This window comes from Fundulus heteroclitus, chromosome 3, assembly GCF_011125445.2.
Source record: "Fundulus heteroclitus isolate FHET01 chromosome 3, MU-UCD_Fhet_4.1, whole genome shotgun sequence".
Classification (NCBI taxonomy): domain Eukaryota; kingdom Metazoa; phylum Chordata; class Actinopteri; order Cyprinodontiformes; family Fundulidae; genus Fundulus; species Fundulus heteroclitus.
In genome coordinates this window covers 28,044,554-28,062,903 of record NC_046363.1, presented here as the reverse complement: position 1 = coordinate 28,062,903, position 18,350 = coordinate 28,044,554, and the positions used below count along the sequence as shown (strand labels likewise).

The 18,350-nt window shown below is 40.6% G+C and overlaps 1 protein-coding gene across 2 annotated transcripts; it reads right to left on the bottom strand.

The window, feature by feature from the left end:
• Positions 1-463: 463 nt before the first annotated feature.
• On the bottom strand, positions 464-5,025 carry LOC105934955 (cytochrome c oxidase subunit 6B1). Of its 2 annotated transcripts, none has more exons than XM_012875144.3 (4): positions 4,885-5,025; positions 4,227-4,363; positions 1,535-1,635; positions 464-1,103 (listed from the first exon to the last, which is right to left on the bottom strand). In XM_012875144.3, exons 2-4 carry the CDS (start codon positions 4,330-4,332, stop codon positions 1,050-1,052), a joined length of 261 nt encoding a protein of 86 aa, XP_012730598.1. In that variant the 5' UTR covers positions 4,333-4,363; positions 4,885-5,025; the 3' UTR covers positions 464-1,049. The 2 variants fall into 2 exon arrangements, with proteins under 2 accessions (XP_012730598.1, XP_012730600.1); XM_012875146.3 differs by lacking the exon at positions 4,885-5,025 and adding an exon at positions 4,749-4,865.
• Positions 5,026-18,350: the final 13,325 nt, after the last annotated feature.

Genomic DNA, 18,350 nt, shown 5'->3' with positions numbered 1-18,350 from the left:
GTGCCGCTGATGTGTGACAGCTTCACTACAAACACAGCTCACCACCGTCGACGTGAATGTGTAAAGCTCTTTGGGGTCGTCGGACTTGATAAAGCGCTGTACAAGCCATTAATGTTAGATTACAGATGGCAAAAAAAAAAAAAAAAAAAAAAAGATGTGATGCAACTTGGTGATAGGCAATAATGAAAATATTATTGGAGGCGTTGTTATACATTAAACGATTTTATACAGCAGAGTAGGTTTAAAAAAAATTATAAATTTACCTTGTGTCCCAAATTCTGGCCTTTAAATTGCTCTGAACAATAAAAAACAAATGATTGGAAAAGCCCAGATTTACATTTGACATGTTGATGAATATATGTAAAACTCTGACCAGCACGGCAATTACGACGACTAAAGCAAACAGCCCGTTTAACATATCCTTGGAGGTGCCGTGGCAAATAAAAGATCAGTCAACAAGAGCAACAGGAGTTGAAACATTTATTATTTTCAATTTTGAAGATGTTTTGAACACACTGCAATCTGAATCTGATCAAATTACACGTGCTAACAAGGTGTCTGACGTAGACCTATTAAAAACTGTGAGTTCCCATGATTTTTTCAGTCATAGTGTGATGAAACACGCCAACCTGGGTAAGAGCAAAAACTACAGAGGCAACAAAAAGCCATAACATTTCCTCCAGAACAGAAACGCGGACTCGGGTGCTTGGATCTCCAGCTGGATGTGTTGCTGATTTCAGGAGTTTACAGTGCCTTGCCGAAAGTTACACCTACACAACCCTTTTCTTAAACTCCATAACAAAGAACACGTTCATTACGCTACACTGTATTTATTGAATGAATAATGCGACATTACAGATCAAAACGGCAGGAGGAAACAAACCAAACTTCTTCATGGTAAAAGCTGTGCGTGTTTACAGTTTAGGGTTAGTGGCACCGATGACAAATTATGCCGATAAAGTGATAGATGTGTTGGAGATGTCTTCAGGCACACTACAGAGGTAACGTTTGGAGCAACACAACACCGTGACTGGGAACAGCTGGGGACTTCAGATCTTTCCGGGGAAATTTCCATTTTCTATCTGCTCGTCCCATTTAGCCACCTGCGCAAGACATTAAAAAGATTCGGGTAAGAAACAAAAACAGATTCTGCTTAACAGCCATTGTGAAGTTAACATGCTGCATGTGTCAAATAGTCAGCTTTAAGTCTTGGAGGCAACTCTAAGAAAGATGGCAAATACGACAATTTCGAAGCAGAGAAAGATTTCTGAATCTATATTTTGGATGTTTAGCTTACATTTCATTTAATAAATAAATAACATGATACACAATTACAATAAAAATCCACATCAATCTGTATAATCTGACCCAATCTGTATAATATGATTGAACTTGACTTTGTAAAGTGCCTTGAGATGACATGTTTCATGATTTGGCGCTATATAAATAAAATTGAATTGAATTGAATCAATGATGCAGCAACATAAAATGCAGGAATGGACAGTAAAGTGAAAGCTTCATTTAGAGGCCTTACCCAGCCCATTGGGCAGAGGCTCTTGTAAACCCTCTGGTACCACTGACACGGAGTCACATCCTGGCCTTTGGCTGTCAGGGCCTTGTTGCATCTGTGGAAATCTGTAGCACAAAACAACCCAAAAAGGATTTAACTTTACTATTTCACATGATGCTCACATTCAAAACAAAGAATGAAAATTTTTGGTCATATAACTCATAATCCGATCGCTGTTATCGTTAACTATATGCTGATGTTTGTGGTAACAGGTGAAGGATCTTTCATTAGGGTCAGCGACCTGTGTTTACATTTTACTAGTGTTGTCTATGCTGCAGTATCGCCTGAAAGGACTCTCACCTCAGTAACACGCGGTAACATTAAAGAATCTTGAATCTTAAAAGTAAGAATATTGCCAGAATAAAGCAGGAATGATATGAGAGTAAAGTTGTGATATTACCCCAAAAAAGCTTATTTAATAAGAAATCTTCCATTGTTATGAAGATCTAACGTGACGGGCTCAAACAAACTGCAGACACAGCCTGAGCCGAGCATTTTAACGCAGGGGAAAGATATATATATATATATATATATATATATATATATATATAGATATATATATATATATATATATATATATATATATATATATATATATATATATATATATATATATATATATATATATATATATATATATATATATATATATATATATATATCTACAGAGGTTTAGTTTAGTGCCACGGCTGTTCAGTGAGAAAATAATTATATTAACATCCCGCTTTGTAGACCAAGCCAGGATCAGCGGCATCAGCTTTGCACGTATGATTCATTTGAAATGTGAACGCGCAGCGGAACGGCTCTCCTCCTCCTTGTGCCTCCGGCAGGTAGCAGCAGGACGAAGGGCTGACTTCAGTGTTTGGAAGGTGGGAGGAGCGGGGCTCGCTGCAGCACTTACTGCTCGCTGAAAACAGTAAACTGCAGACCGATTGATGCTTTTACATGTTTTCACTGAAGTCTAGATTTGTCACTAGTCGCTTTTCTGAAAAAAAAAAAAAAAAAAAAAAGTCACTTGAGGGGTCTCAAAACCAGCTAAAAATACTGACAAAGTTGCTGAGTTGGCAACAGTGTCTCTCTCCCCACCTTCCTCCTCGTCCTCTCAGCGATGCCGCCTCGCTGTTGCAGGCGCTGTTGGCAGCGCTGCAAGTACTGTTACCATCTAAATGCAGTATTGTACCGTTTTAAATGCAGCAGTATCCTGGTACCACATTAGTAGCGGTATAATGAACAACCCTACATTTTAAAAGGGGAGTTGGTATGAAAATGATCAATTATTCCGTTGTAACACTTCACAGGGTCCTCACCAGGTCAGCATAACGGCAAGTCTGTAGTGTTGGAGGCCTTCTGTTTCGTTGCTTTAGTGTGTATTCCCGCACCGGAGCGCAGTGCGGTGCGGGAATACCGCACTGTGGGCCGTCTGTCAAGCTTATAACACTTAGCATTAGCTGATGCTGCCTGGGAGGTTTATGACTTCACTGATGCAGATTCAAGAGCTTTACTGACTTTTTTTCTGTGGCTCTCAAACATCCATGTCATACTGTTAGCTTAGCACGTAGCACAATTCAGCATTTAGTGTTTCTTGTCTGTCTGCCTGGGAGGCTGCCTCAGAACAACACTTTTGTGTTTACGTCGTTATAAAGACGGTCGCATGTCTTCTTCTGGCTGTTCTCTATATGACTTTTAAACGTCCAGCAGCAGCTCATTATTTGGGTCAGGTGTGTGGCTGCAAGGAGGAGAAGTGTCTGTGTGCTAGTGCTGGAAGAAGTGCAACAATTTGGGCATATGCGAATAGGTCAGTGGGGTAAACCCTGTAGAAAGGGAACCCAGATGTCAGCCAGAGATGGCCTCATTTCAGTGTAATTCTGACAACTAACAGCATAACGTTACGAAGAAATGCTCCAGCTCTGATGCAACTTTACATTTTTCCCTCTGTAACAAACCAAACATAAATGCCACCTGCTCGCTTATCTATAAAAGAGAAATCATCAGGATCTTTTTCAGCGTTTTTTCAGCCTGCAGAGGTAAAAGCGTGTCTGTGTTTGTGTGTCGGGAGGCAGTGGTATGTCCTTCTGCTACTTCTCTGGATGCATTCCCACAGCGGAGCGTTGCGTAGTGCAACTCAAAGGGAGCTGTTCATCATGTTCATAAAAGCTAGCCTTAGCTAATTTGCTAAAATGACTTTTTTATGTTGCTCTTAAACATCTGTGTCGTACTAATGAGCGTAATTTTGACAACTTCTGGGCGTAACGGTCCATTACACGGAAATGCGCTATGAAAGAAACAATAAATTTATGTTGTAACTAAATAAAATCTAAGACCTAATATAAAAGGTGTGGAGGTAATTCAGATATAAGAATACATTTGCAGTAAAATCCCTGTGGTGCTTTACTCAAAGCACAACAAGTAAAATTAGTTTTACTGTCAATGACCTCCAGAAAAAACTGAAATGAAGGAAACTGTTTACATTTTTATAAATACAGGCCTGAAATGACCAATGTGACACGCTGTTAAAGTTTTCTACTGTTTTAAGTTAGATCATGCAGTTTGTCATTGACACATTCACTTTGCCCCGTTTTCTGCACAGGTTTGACATGAAATCTGAGCAATACTTCAGACCGTCCTGTGTGTGATCAGATCATAGCTAGCCTCTCACCCAGGTAGTTCTGGAAACAGTTGCGGGTCTGGTTCGTGTTGGGGAATCTGGCGTCAAAAGGAGCCGTCCTGTAGTTTTTAATCTTCTCGTCCACGGTCTCGGCCATGTCTATGTGCTTTAGAGGTCAAATGGGGGGGCTGGGAAAAAGAAAGAAAGTTTAAATTAACGTACAGCTGAAATGAGTTTAATGAAAATACAAGAAGCAAAAAGCAACACCATTTAGGGCACGACCTAACCTCTCCTGGTTTAGCCGGGCAGCCTATTTTAGGTTCGCTAGCTAAGCTAAATGATAGCCTAGCTAAGCTAACTCCAACTTAACCAGTTAGCTCCGTTAGCTTTCTTGTTGAAAATTGTTTATTATGTTTACGTCACTTTAGAACAACGTAGCAACACCAGAAAACTACAGATGGTAGTTTGATGTTTAAATCTGATCCTTCTGACAGGTCTGTGCTAAAACAGCATCGTTAGCGTTCCCGTTAGTTACCTTCAACTAGCTAAAAAGCTAAAGGTAAGTTACTTAACTGTCTAGTTTTTCGTTGTTAAGGAACACGCAGAGAGCAGCTGGTTGTCGTCTCCGTTTCTCACCATAAATCAATAAATGCTAGCGTCGCAGACAGTTTCAGAAAACGTTTGGTTTTAGTAGTTACCGATAGCTAACCTTGAGATCCTGCTTGTTTTGTCTCCACCGGAAAAAGGTCGTTCCGCAAAGGATGCTGGGATACAAGGAGGCACGACCAACACGCCGTACTCAGATAACGTGTATCTTAGTTGCTGACGCCTCACTTTGTTTTAAGTTATGAGAACCTTTGCAAATGTCTATGAAAACTTTGTGATTATCAGCAGTAAGTAAAAAAGATGCTTAGTTTGCAAAAACTTTGATACCAGAAGTTTATGTTTTATTATTGAATGAGGTAAAAGAAAAAAAAACTTGAGCTGACTTCATATCACTTCTGCTCACAAATGGGTATATTAGTCTTTTCACGTGAATATAAGTTGGATACAGACGTAAAAATACCCTGGTATAATTAAGCTAAAGGTTAACACATAATCACTATATCACCACTGCTTAAATTTGACCATACAACAGGAAAACTATAGGCAAGATTTCCTTACATGCCACCAATCTCTCCTATCCTATACCTAGTATCCTCAGTTTTCAATGATCTGTGTTTAACTGAGGTAAAAGAAATTATAGAACAGCCTAAATGTACTAAACTGCCTCCGTGGCTGTTGTGTCTTACTGCAAAGGTATTTGTGTGTTTTTTAAAATTGATCTTGCAATGGGCCTGTTTTCTATGGAGGACCAAGTCTTCCATATCTAAAAATAAACACAGAAATAAATAAGTGCTCAATAAATAAATAAGCATACAATTAATTGCCACCAAATTAATAAATGTAGGTAGAAATTAAATTATACAGTGAGACATAAATGTATATATCTCTTTTATTTTGCTTATTCTACTATGGTTGTAGCTCACTGTCTGCCTTGCTGTGGTTGCAGAGAGTGTCTGTTTTGTAGAATAAATCATCCGCCAATGAGTTATTGATCCGGGAAAGCCGAATCTGAAACCACAGAAAAACATTCAGATCCCAAATGTACAGTGTTCTAATCCTTCCAGTCTATTAGCAGCTTCCCTTAAGAGGTCGGACACTGAACGTCTGCCTGATGAGTTTGACATTACTAAACAATGCTTTAGTGCGGGGAAAAGCCATGTAGATTTGACCGATGCAGTAAAATGCTAACCAACCTGTAAATGCTGTGGATTTAGTTTTTTGTGTAATGCAGCTGTACCTAGTTTGACCAGTAGAGGCCTCCCTCTTTTCTTTTGACACTTTTGTTATCGGTCTTTTGGCCTTCCTTTTTTTTTTCTCTTCATGATACATACTGAAGCTGTTGTTACCGTGGTTGGTTGAAAGGCAAGATATTTCAAAGCTAAAGTGATCTCCCTCCCATTCGGAGCTGCAAGCGGGCAAAGTGGTCAGTAGACTATAATTCTACAGCTTTATTTTAGTTTTTATCCACTGACTGTGTGGATATAAATTCATTGTTTTGTTTATTGTCTGTTTGTAGTTCTACGGTGGTCTACGGTGCATCCTGTTGCTAGCTGTGCTAGCTCTTTAAGTGCATCAATAAAGAAACCATCTGTAGTTAAAGAACCGGAGTCCTCGGATGCTTGAATGGGCGGCATAGTAGAACACTTCTCCGTGTCGAGGGTGTAAACTCCAGATGAAGTCGCTGTGAACCTATGAGGACGTCGGGTAGAGGACTTGTCTGCAGTTGAAGATGTATCGTGTCGTTTGGTGAACTTTGCATTGGGAAGATTAAAGGAGCACTTCGGAAAAGGCTAAACAAGTGAGCACGGTAAAGAAAACGGCTCAGAAGTAGCGTTACTACAGAACTGCCACAGAGCTTCCCGTTGCACCAGGATTTCACTGCGTTCATCTTAAATAGAGCAGATAAATGTTCCCTACACTTGAGAAGAGCCAAGAGACTTCATAGGTAAATGCTATTCATTAAGCGAACTGACATCTACTTTTAAGGTACTGAGTTTTTCCCACCTAATTATATAATTGCATTGCAAGCATGTGCATTATATTCAGATTGTGGGAAGAGGGCTGGTAATTGCATTATTAGAGTTATTATTTGTCCTTTATATCAGCTCATTTGGTGGTGTTTTTTATTTTTATAAAGTAACATACTGTAGAGCTAATGACCATTTATGTAGGTCTGTAACAAACGTTTAAGAAGGACAATTTTAAAGGGAATTTTTATCTTCCCGTTTACCTTAAATTCTTTATTATATTTGTAAGCATAATATCACACGGTTAACATGTCACAAAGCGAAGATGTAAATCATACATTCACTTCACCAGAAACAGCTGATATTAATGCACAAGAAGAAGTAATGACAAAGGGTCAAGATGAGACACACAAGCAAGTTGATACTAGTATCACAGGTGTCTCAGCCACACTAGACGCACAACCTGAAGACACTCGGAAAAGTGAACGCATACGAAAGCTCACTGAAAAGGGACAAGCTCTAGTAGATGAGAAAATACAGGACCTTAAAACAATGTTCAATAGAGCATATGAGAGGTGGAAGCACAACATAAATGGACTGAAAAAATCCATCAAGCACAATGATGTTTCTGAGTTAACGGAGATCATCAGCAAAATAAATAAAACTCAAGCTGAGATTGATACTATTTATCTCAAAATAAGAGACACTCTACATCCTGATCATCCTGACCCAGAAATCCGTAGACTCAGTGATACATGCCAAGCACTCACTGTGGTTGCAAATAAAAAAGTTCAGAAGTTCTTCAGCAATGATGGTTCAGAAGCTTCGACCTGGCCTGATGCTGAATCCGTATTTGAAACTACAACCTCCAATGTCTCTTTATCTACAAAGAAGACCAGACAGTCAAGACAGTCTTCCTATACATCATTAGATGCCAGAGAAGCTGCAGCTGAAGCAGCTGCCACCAAAGAGGTGCTTAAAATAATGAAAGCACAGAGTGAGCAAGAAGAAGAAATACAAAGACTTTAGCAGGAGGATCAAATGCTGGCAGCTAAAAATGAAGCAGAGATGGCTAAACTGAGAGCTGAAAATGAAGCAGAATTCATAAGACAGAAAGCCGAAAATGAAGCTGAAAATGCCAGGAAAAGAGCTCAGTTTATTGCAGAAAGTGCAGCCAGAAGGATAAAGCTGGAGGAAAAAAGGAAAGAAGTTAAACGGTTAGAGGAACTCAAAAAGCTTAAAGCTGCTAAGGCAAAACTAAAGGTTTACTTTGAAGGTGTTTATAGTGATAATGATGAAGATGATCATCTGTCATTACCCCCTCTATCACAAAATCCAATACCCAAAGCTCTTCCCACACAAAGACTGGTTCCTCAGACACTTTCACCACACCAAGCTAAGCCCACTCCAACAAATCATGCCGAAGTTCCACAGCCGTACAAAGCAGTAGTCACTAAAGCCCTGACTTCTCCTCCACGTATCTACACTTCTGTATCAGTGCCGCAAGCCGCCATGCTTACTAAAGAAACTTTGAGTTATGATCCCCTGTGCACTCAACCTGTTTTCATGCAACAAGCTGAAAACACACAAGCCCCTCGTACTCAAACAGCTACATCAGACATGTCAAATGATCTGGTAAGAATACTAGCTGAAGCTATCACTGCAAATCGCATCCCAGTACCAGAACCTGCTGTCTTTATGGGAGATCCTCTTAAGTACACTGATTGGAAGCTTTCCTTTTCAACTCTAATTGATCGAAAGAACCTTCCAGTCCAGGAAAAACTGTTTTTCCTACGCAAATACGTTGGCGGTGCTGCCAAAAGAGCTATAGAAGGTCATTTCTTGGTGGGAACAGAAACTGCCTACCATGCGGCCTGGCGTGTGTTAGAAGAGAGATTTGGTGATCCATTCCTGATCGGTAAAGCATACCGTGATAAGATACATTCCTGGCACAAAATTGGTCCCAAAGATGTGGTAGAGCTTCGTGATTTTGCTGACTTTCTGAGCAGTGTTGAATCAGCCATGCCCTATATACAAGGTTTGCAAGTTCTAAATGACTGCGTGGAAAATCAAAGGATAGCACAAAAGCTACCAGACTGGTTAAGTTCACGGTGGAACAGAGCAGTCGTAACAATCCAGGATGAAACTAATGCTTTCCCTGATTTCAAAGACTTTGTATCATTCCTCAACAAGGAGGCTCATATTGCTTGCCATCCCATTACATCCTGGCAAGCTATGAAATCAAAGGAAGAAAAATCAAAGTTGAGTGAACAAGAAAACTATAAGAGACATCAAAAACATGATATTGGTGCAAAGACATTTACTACAAGCTCAACTGAAAGGACAGATAAGTGTTTGTTCTGCAAGAAACCAAACCACACTCTTCATAAGTGTCGTAAATTTATGGAGAAAACAATCGAAGAGAGAGTCAAATTTGTACAGCAAGAGAAACTCTGTTTTGGCTGCCTCAAAACTGGCCATCACTCCAAGGCCTGTAACCTAAGAAGCACATGTGATACATGTGAAAAACAACATCCAACATGTTTACATCAAAACCGTGAAAAGTGGAACCAAAACCAAGGAAAGAAACCAAGACAAAACGTGTCACATAAAAATTATGATGACAAAGATGTGTCTGAACATGATCAGTCAAGGGAAACCGATAAAGACAAAGACAAAAGATTAAAACCGAAGACGCCAGAGTCAGACGAAGCTACTTCTCTCAGAATCTTCCAAAGGGGGGGTGCCACTCACACCTCATCAATTGTTCCAGTGTATGTGTCCTCACAGTCTGAACCAGACAAGGAAGTGCTTGTGTATGCTCTTCTCGACACTCAGAGCGACACTACCTTTATCCTGAAGGATGTAGCTGACACACTGAATGTCAAGAAGGATCCTGTGAAGCTCAAGGTATCTACAATAACTTCAAGAACAAAGGTTGTGTCAAGTGAAAGGGTAAAAGGTCTACAGGTGAGAGGTATGAAGTCTGGAACAAACATCAAGCTGCCAGTAAGCTACACTAGAGAGTACATACCAGCTAACAGATCCCATATACCAACAAGTCAAACAGCAAAGTCCTGGCCTCATTTAGAACATCTGGCAGATGAAATGTCTCAGGAACTGGACTGTGAAGTAGGGTTACTGATTGGCTATAACTGCTCTCAAGCTTTGGCTCCTAGAGAGGTCATCCATGGTATTGAAGACCAGCCTTTTGCGCTCAAGTCTGTGCTGGGTTGGAGCATCATTGGCTACAACAACACTGCCACTGACTACGAAGATGAAATAGGAGTGAGTCACCTCATTGTCACAAAGCAAGTCATACCAGCTATTATACCTCATTTTAAGCTGAAATCTGAAGTCCACTTCACTTCTAGAACTCAAGTTAAGGAAATGATCTCTCCATCAGACATAATCAAGGTATTTGAGTCAGACTTTGCTGACAGAACAAGTGAAGACGTTCCAATATCACAAGAAGACCTTCAGTTCCTCACAAAGCTAAAAGAGGGCATCAAGCAAAAACAGGACGGACATTATGAGATGCCGTTGCCTTTTAAGGTAGAGAGGCCAAGTTTGCCAAACAACAGAGCATGTGCTGAACATCGTCTAAAGTGTCTGGAAAAACGTTTGAAAAAGGATGAGAAATGCTGCAAAGATTATGTGGCCTTCATGAAAGACATTATAGCAAGAGGTGATGCTGAAAGGGTCCCAGAGACAGAAATTGAAAGTCAAACAGTGTGGTATATTCCTCACCATGGGGTTTACCACCCCAAGAAGCCTGGAAAGATTAGAGTCGTGTTTGATTGTTCAGCCAGGTTTTGCAACACCTCACTCAACGAACATCTCCTGACTGGTCCAGACCTCACAAATACTCTCGTTGGAGTTTTGTGTCGTTTCAGAAAAGGGAAGGTGGCCATCATGTGCGATGTGGAACGTATGTTTCATCAGTTTCACGTGGCACAACATGACCAAGACTATCTACGATTCCTGTGGTGGGATGAAGGAAAGATGGAAAATCCACCATCAGTGTACCGCATGAAAGTCCACCTGTTTGGTGCGGCATCTTCGCCAGGATGTGCTAACTTCGGGCTCAAGTACCTAGCAGCAGAGGGTGAAAAACTGTTTAGCGAGAGAACAGTAAAGTTCATTCAATGCAACTTTTATGTTGACGATGGATTGACAAGCGTGGACACTGAAACTGAAGCAATCCAGCTTGTCCAAGAAGCAAGAGAGCTCTGTAAGACTGGAAAGCTCCGCTTACACAAGTTCATCAGTAATAACAAGAAAGTGATGGACACAATTCCAGAGGAAGAACGTGCTGATGGAGCAACCGACCTGGACATGGCCCTTGGAGAACAAAAGATGGAACGAGCTCTAGGAGTCCAGTGGTGCATCAGTTCTGACAAGTTTAAGTTCCAAGTTGCAGTAAAAGACAATCCCTTCACGAGAAGAGGAGTGCTGTCGACTGTAGCTTCAGTCTTCGATCCTCTCAAATTTTTGGCACCTTTCATCCTAAGAGGAAAGATAATCTTACAAAAAATGTGCCAAGACAAGATAGGATGGGATGAACCACCTCCTGATGACCTCAAGCCACATTGGGAAGCTTGGTTCCAAGATCTCCAAAATTTGTCTTCAGTGGACATACCACGGTGCTACACACCATCAACATCCAAGGAAGTTCAGCATTATGAACTCCACCATTTTTCTGATGCTAGTTCAACGGGCTATGGAGAATGTTCCTATCTCAGAACCGTTTCCAAATCTGGAGAAGTCCACTGCACTCTTGTTATGGGAAAGGCGAGAGTTGCACCAACAAAAATAACAACAATCCCAAGACTGGAACTCTCAGCAGCGGTAGTGGCCACAAGGACAAGTGAAATGCTCAGACGAGAGATGGAACTAGAGGACCTACAAGAATACTTTTGGACCGACTCAAGAGTCGTGCTTGGGTATCTCAATAACGATGCAAAGAGGTTCCATGTCTTTGTAGCAAATCGTATCCAACAAATTAAATCAAGCACAGAACCAAGACAGTGGCGACATGTTCCCTCGGAAGAAAATCCAGCTGATCACGCGTCTCGCGGGCTCACAGCCAAACAACTCTTGAAGTCAAACTGGTTTACTGGGCCTCACTTCTTATGGCAAAAGGAACTCCCTAAAGAGGAAGAGATTCAGGCCGACGAGGTTGGCAGTGAAGACCCAGAACTCAAAAGAGCACAGGTTCTCACATCTGAAGCAAGGGAAGAGAGACTGCTGTCAAATCGCCTCGAGAAGTTTTCGGACTGGAGAAGAGTAGTAAAGGCCATAGCAAGGCTCAAGCGTCGTGCAAAGGAAGCAAAAGGCCTAAGGACAAGAACAAATGAGCTCTCTACACTAGAAGAAAGAAAGGATGCTGAACAATTTATAATCCAAGTAGTTCAAAGAGAAGCATTCAGTGAAGAGATCAAAGCTCTTAGCCAAGGTAAGGAAGTTCGCAGAAATAAGTCAACCTACCTCCATAATTTAAGCCCTTTCGTGGATAGCCATGGTATCTACAGGGTGGGAGGAAGATTAACCCAAGCCGCACTCCATCCGCATACTAGACATCCAGCCATTCTCCCAAAGGGACATCATGTCTCTCGTCTCATAGTCAAGCATTACCATGAGAAGGTGTGTCATCAGGGTCGTGGAATGACAATGAACGAAATACGAGCCAATGGATTCTGGATTCTTCGATGCAATAGTGAAGTGTCATCTTTTATCTTCAAATGTGTGAAGTGCAGGAAGTTAAGGAAGCCCAATCAAGAACAAAAAATGGCCAATCTTCCACCAGAGAGAATGGAATCTGCACCTCCATTCACATACAGTGGCATGGACTGCTTCGGACCATTCTGTGTCAGAGAGGGGAGGAAAGAGCTGAAGAAATATGGACTCATATTTACCTGCATGTGCTCAAGAGCCATTCACATAGAGGTCTTGGATGACCTCACTACTGATGCCTTCCTGAATGCGTTACGTTGCTTTATTGCAATACGGGGCAATGTGAGACAACTCCAAAGTGACCAAGGCACCAACTTTGTAGGTGCAAGGAATGAGTTCCAAGATATGATGAAAGGACTACCGCAAGAACGTATGAACGAAATGGGATGCAGCTTTGTTATGAATCCTCCTGCATCTAGTCATATGGGCGGTGTCTGGGAGAGACAGATCCGCACAGTAAGGAGTGTCCTCATGTCTATTCTCGACCAATCTGCAAATAGACTAGACAGCTCTTCATTGAGGACCTACTTATATGAGGTAATGGCTATTGTGAATAGCAGACCCTTAACCACTGTACATCTTAATGATCCATCAGGTCCAGAACCCTTAACCCCCAATCATATACTGACAATGAAGTCCTCTGTCATCATGCCCCCACCTGGCAAGTTCATAAGAGAAGATCTCTATCTTCAAAAAAGGTGGAAGAGAGTTCAGTTTCTGTCAAACGAGTTTTGGACTAGGTGGAGGAAGGAGTATCTGCTCAATATGCAGCAAAGAAGGAAATGGACTAAGGATAGGAGAAGCGCAAAGATAAATGACATTGTCCTCTTGTTAGATGAGAACTTGCCTAGGAATCAGTGGAAATTGGCAAGGGTTGTAGAAGTTTTCCCTTCCGCTGACAACAGGGTCAGAAGAGTTAAGCTGCTGATCAGTAACACTGGCCTCGACAGTAGAGGTAGGCGCACATCTCAGCCTCATTATTTAGAAAGAGCCATACAAAAAACAGTGCTATTACTTGAAGCTGAATGAAAGGGCTGACTTAGTGAGATCTTTTGTGTCTCTCTTGTTTTGTTTTTTGTCAGCAATTTTCTGTACATAGTTTTAAGAATCACTTTGTGTGATTGGTGGGAGTGTAAATGCTGTGGATTTAGTTTTTTGTGTAATGCAGCTGTACCTAGTTTGACCACTAGAGGCCTCCCTCTTTTCTTTTGACACTTTTGTTATCGGTCTTTTGGCCTTCCTTTTTTTTTTCTCTTCATGATACATACTGAAGCTGTTGTTACCGTGGTTGGTTGAAAGACAAGATATTTCAAAGCTAAAGTGATCTCCCTCCCATTCGGAGCTGCAAGCGGGCAAAGTGGTCAGTAGACTATAATTCTACAGCTTTATTTTAGTTTTTATCCACTGACTGTGTGGATATAAATTCATTGTTTTGTTTATTGTCTGTTTGTAGTTCTACGGTGGTCTACGGTGCATCCTGTTGCTAGCTGTGCTAGCTCTTTAAGTGCATCAATAAAGAAACCATCTGTAGTTAAAGAACCGGAGTCCTCGGATGCTTGAATGGGCGGCATACATAATGAGGCAGAAATGCATACAGAAATGTAAAAAGGACAGGCAGGAATAAATAGCATCACAGAAATATATAGGGTAAAAAATACAAAGAAAGAATAAAACAGACAAAAATATTATAACATGCACATAAATAAATACATAAAAAAAAGTAATTAATAAATAAAGTTGAAGATTATAACGGACAATAAATAAATAAGGTAATTATTACAAAGATGAATAAAAGAATAAGCTAAATAAAATAGATATATACATTTATGTCTCACTGTATCTACCTACATTTGTTAATTTGGTGGCAATTAATTGTATGCTTATTTATTTATTGAGCATTTATTTATTTATGTATTTATTTTTAGATATGGAAGACTTGGTCCTCCGTAGTTTGCTGTGTGAAGATCCAACAACTATTTATGCTCACACTCCATTTAGAATCTGATCTAACATGGGGAAACCAGAGAAAACCAATGCAGACACGGTGGAACATGGCGACTCCAAAAAGAAGCTCCTTTTCTTGCTTAGGTAAGCAGGTTCCAGTTTAATTCCCACATCAGGTGCTTTTACATTAGTTATTGAGTACTGAAAATCCTTGATTATATTGACATTCAATGTCAAAATAATAAGATTTAGTAGGGGAAAAAAATCAAGAAAAAAATAGCCTATAAATATTTTGAAGTATATTTCTACCAGCTTTGCATATCTAGCGGTTAAATCTTTGCTCATACCTGTTTGTAAAATAGCTTAAGCTCTTAAGCACCGATACTATGCTTCTGGTTACATTGTTCGTTTTTAGCTCTGGCTGAATGTCTAGTGTTGTTGTCCTGCTGGATGCCGGTTGTCCAAGTGTTCTTCGGACGTTAACATGTTTTCTTCCAGGGTTGTCGAGTATTTAGCTCCCCTTTCGTTCCATCAACTCTAACAAGCTTCTCTATCTGAAGCAAAGCATTTCCACAGTATGATGCTGCAACCTCCACGTGTCACTATGAGAGTAGTGAGTTCAGGGTAATGTGAAGTGTTAGTTTTCGTCCACACACAGTCTTTTGTGTTCTACATGGCTTGTGGAAAACAGGACCCCTTTTGGTTTTCCTTTGACACTTGTTTTATTCTTGCCACTCTTCCATACATGATCGCTTTGTAGAGTTCACCCCTAATAGTCGTTGCTATCACCTGAACTGTCGATCTCTGTGGAGTCTCCAGAGTTACCAAAGGTCTCTTGGTTGTTTTTCTGATTCATGCTGTTCTTGCCTGGCCCTTAAATTTAAAGGGGATATATCATGCAAAATCCACTCTTTTAGCCCTTAAATAGATTTTGTTGTGTACTTGGAATTTCTAGGAGTGCAGAACAGTTTAATATTGTCTGTCCAGATGTTGCGTAAATATCTTTATATTGTATTTGGGTCATACATTTTAAGCTGCTCAGTGTTCACTATTTTCTATATTGTTTTTTTACACAATTGTGTTAAACATTTGCTGCGGAACCGCTAAACAAAGTCATGCACTTCTGGCTTACCAATTTCGCAAATGCTTCATTTATTATTTTATTTTATTTTTTGCCATGATTCTTGTAGTCCAAGCTCAAGGATGCAAAAGCTACAAGTAGAAAACGTGACAATGTTTGGATGTTAGGTGTATGAACCCACACAATTCATTGCACTGTCCCCCAGCATACTACAAATATGGCCGAACGGGGTGAAGTGGAACTGTGGAGGAGAAAGGGCTCATTCTTTTAGGTGCAGGCAGCAAACAAGATGGCGTATCAGTCAGGATGCAGGAAGGATGACATAAGGCTTTTTCTTTGTGAACTAATGAAATCAACCAGTTTAATATGATCGTAATGCTGTGTTACGGCAGCAAAGGGAAAACTAATATAAACACAAATATATCTAATAACAAGATACATAATAAATTTGTGCTCATATATTTCCATAACATGAATTAAATTACTCAAATTCTGTAAATATTACATTAATCTGTTCCAACTCTCCAAAAAAACCTAAATTAAGTACAGCTGCAACGTCATCCCATGAAAGGAGACGGTTTCAGGCTCAAACTATCATTTGAATCTAGGGATCGAAATTAGTGCTTTATAATACACTTAATGCTCCTATTGGGTAAATTTCACATACATATAGCAAAGTTCTCTGAGTCCCCCCCACTAATTTTCATGTATGGACTTATTTTCCTATGTTAAAGGTATACTATGCAACCGGGGTTGATTTTCCAGTGAGGCTCCCCCCAGAGGGCGAAAGTAAAAGTGCACTGTCATAAAGATGCTCAGCTGTTCTGGTTTCTCCGTTAAGCCATGCGCGGTTGTTTTGAGCTTAGCAGACAGGTGAACGCAACGAAAAGTCGAAAAAACGGCAGTACAAACAATGACTAACACAGTGAAGGTATGAACATCAAGCTTCCCGCAGCGCTATCTTGGCGAGGCGGCCGCCTCGCCAAACTCACGCTACCGCCTCGCCAACATTAAAAATAAATAAATAAATAATTTAAAAAATAATAATAATAATAAACTGCATGTTTATTTGATGTTAACACGCGGTTCTTTGTTGTTGCTTTCGCGCGTGCATATAGTGAATAGCAGGGCAAAAGCACATGGAGTTCTCGCCGTAAAGCAAGACCGACTCTCGCGGTCTTGCACGAGACTTCTGAGCCTGTGTGTGCGGGCCGAGAGCTCTTGCAAGTGCGGTATTTCCCCCACAGACCACCAGGGCTGCCGAGAAAACCTTTGTTCGACCTGAAACGACTCATTTAATCATCCAAAACGGTATGGAACACATTAATTAACTGAAAAATGTTGCATAGTACGCCTTTAATACATAAATACCGCAAATAAGAAGGTCCGGTCAAACTTCCTTCTTGAGGTTGTTTTTTTTTTTGCAGTGGCTCAGGCCCCGCAAGCGCAGGTGGCTGATGTGAGTGTACACATTGATTTTTTTTTTTTTATTTATTTGGGTTCCTTGCAGCGCCGGAACCGTATTTTCACCACATTCAGCGTGAGCCCAGCGCTAGTCATCAACTTAATGATTTTCATTAAAGAGACCGCACCAGAAACGAGTTGCTCTCTGACGAGCCTCAGAACAGGGGCAAGAAAAGGCACTTGTGGGACAATAATAACAGGGGATTCAAACCAAAGCATTGCAGTTCCTCTTTATATGGACCACAACTGAATGATGTCAATCTGAAACGGAAGGCATTAAAAAGCATGACATGTCCCCTTTAATGTTTTGGTAGTTTTGCAGCAGTTCCAAACTCTTTGAGTTTTGAATTATGGGTTGAACTGTGCTCCGTGAGATGTTCAGCACTTGCAATAAACATCTGTTGACTTGTCTGCTGTGCACCTTGGTCTTCATGATCAGGTTTGTTTACTGACGTTCTCTAACAAACATCTGAGGCCTACACAAAACAGCTGTGTTTACCCTGAAGGGACATTGAACACAACTGAACTCTTTTTACTGAATAAGTAACGTCTGAAGGCAACTGATTGCAATGGATTTTATTTAAGGGTATCAGAGGAAAAGGGGCTGAAAACAAATGCAGGCCACACTTTTCAGATTTGTATTTGGATAATAAAAACAGCACATAATCTTCCTTCCACTTCGCAGGTGTGCAACATGTTGTGCTGCGCTGTCTTGTAAAATTCCAGTAGAATACACTGAAGTTTGTGGTTGTGACGTGACAAGATGTGGAAAAGTTAAAGCGCCGTCGATAATTATGCAAGGCACGTTAATGCAGACATTCCACAATCATCTGTTTTACCAAATATGGCTTAGTAATGTGAACTTGAAAGCCCATGAGTTGAAGCACAAGGACAGTGGCCTTTCCCTTTCCATCATCATCTTCCTGTCGAAGACTAGGCCAAAGATCACAGGTGTCCACATCATGCTTCCTGTCGCCGCATGTGTTTCCTTCATCCTCTTTCCAGCAAAGCATCATACAAGCTCCATTTCTGTGTCGTTTGGCTAGGAATTTGATAGTGCTCCTCATTTCAGCTCCCTTAACTTAGCTGGATTTACGTGGGATATATATTTAGAATCAATTCAGACTCTTAGGTTTTCATTAAACCGTAAGAAAGTTGCTGCTGTTGCACCAAATTCATTCTTTTTTTGTTGTTGTTGTGTATGTATCCAGTGCTTCCTCACAAAGCCAAGTTTTAAATTCTGATATGTGAGTATAAATCTGCCCTTCCCTCTCTTTCTACCAATCTGGCCCTTTCTTTCTCTCTCAGCCAGGATATAGGTGTTGTCCAAATCAAAGGAAGGAAATTCTGTCACTTGGAACAATAGGCCCGTTACTC

Bases quoted from the DNA above. Each gene is read 5' to 3' on its own strand.
- LOC105934955 (XM_012875144.3), bottom strand. From the start codon at position 4,332: ATGGCCGAGACCGTGGACGAGAAGATTAAAAACTACAGGACGGCTCCT. The intron at 1,636-4,226 runs GTGAGAGGCTAG...TTTGTGCTACAG, and splicing joins CTGTTTCCAGAACTACCTGG to ATTTCCACAGATGCAACAAG. The intron at 1,104-1,534 runs GTAAGGCCTCTA...TGTCTTGCGCAG, and splicing joins GCCTCTGCCCAATGGGCTGG to GTGGCTAAATGGGACGAGCA.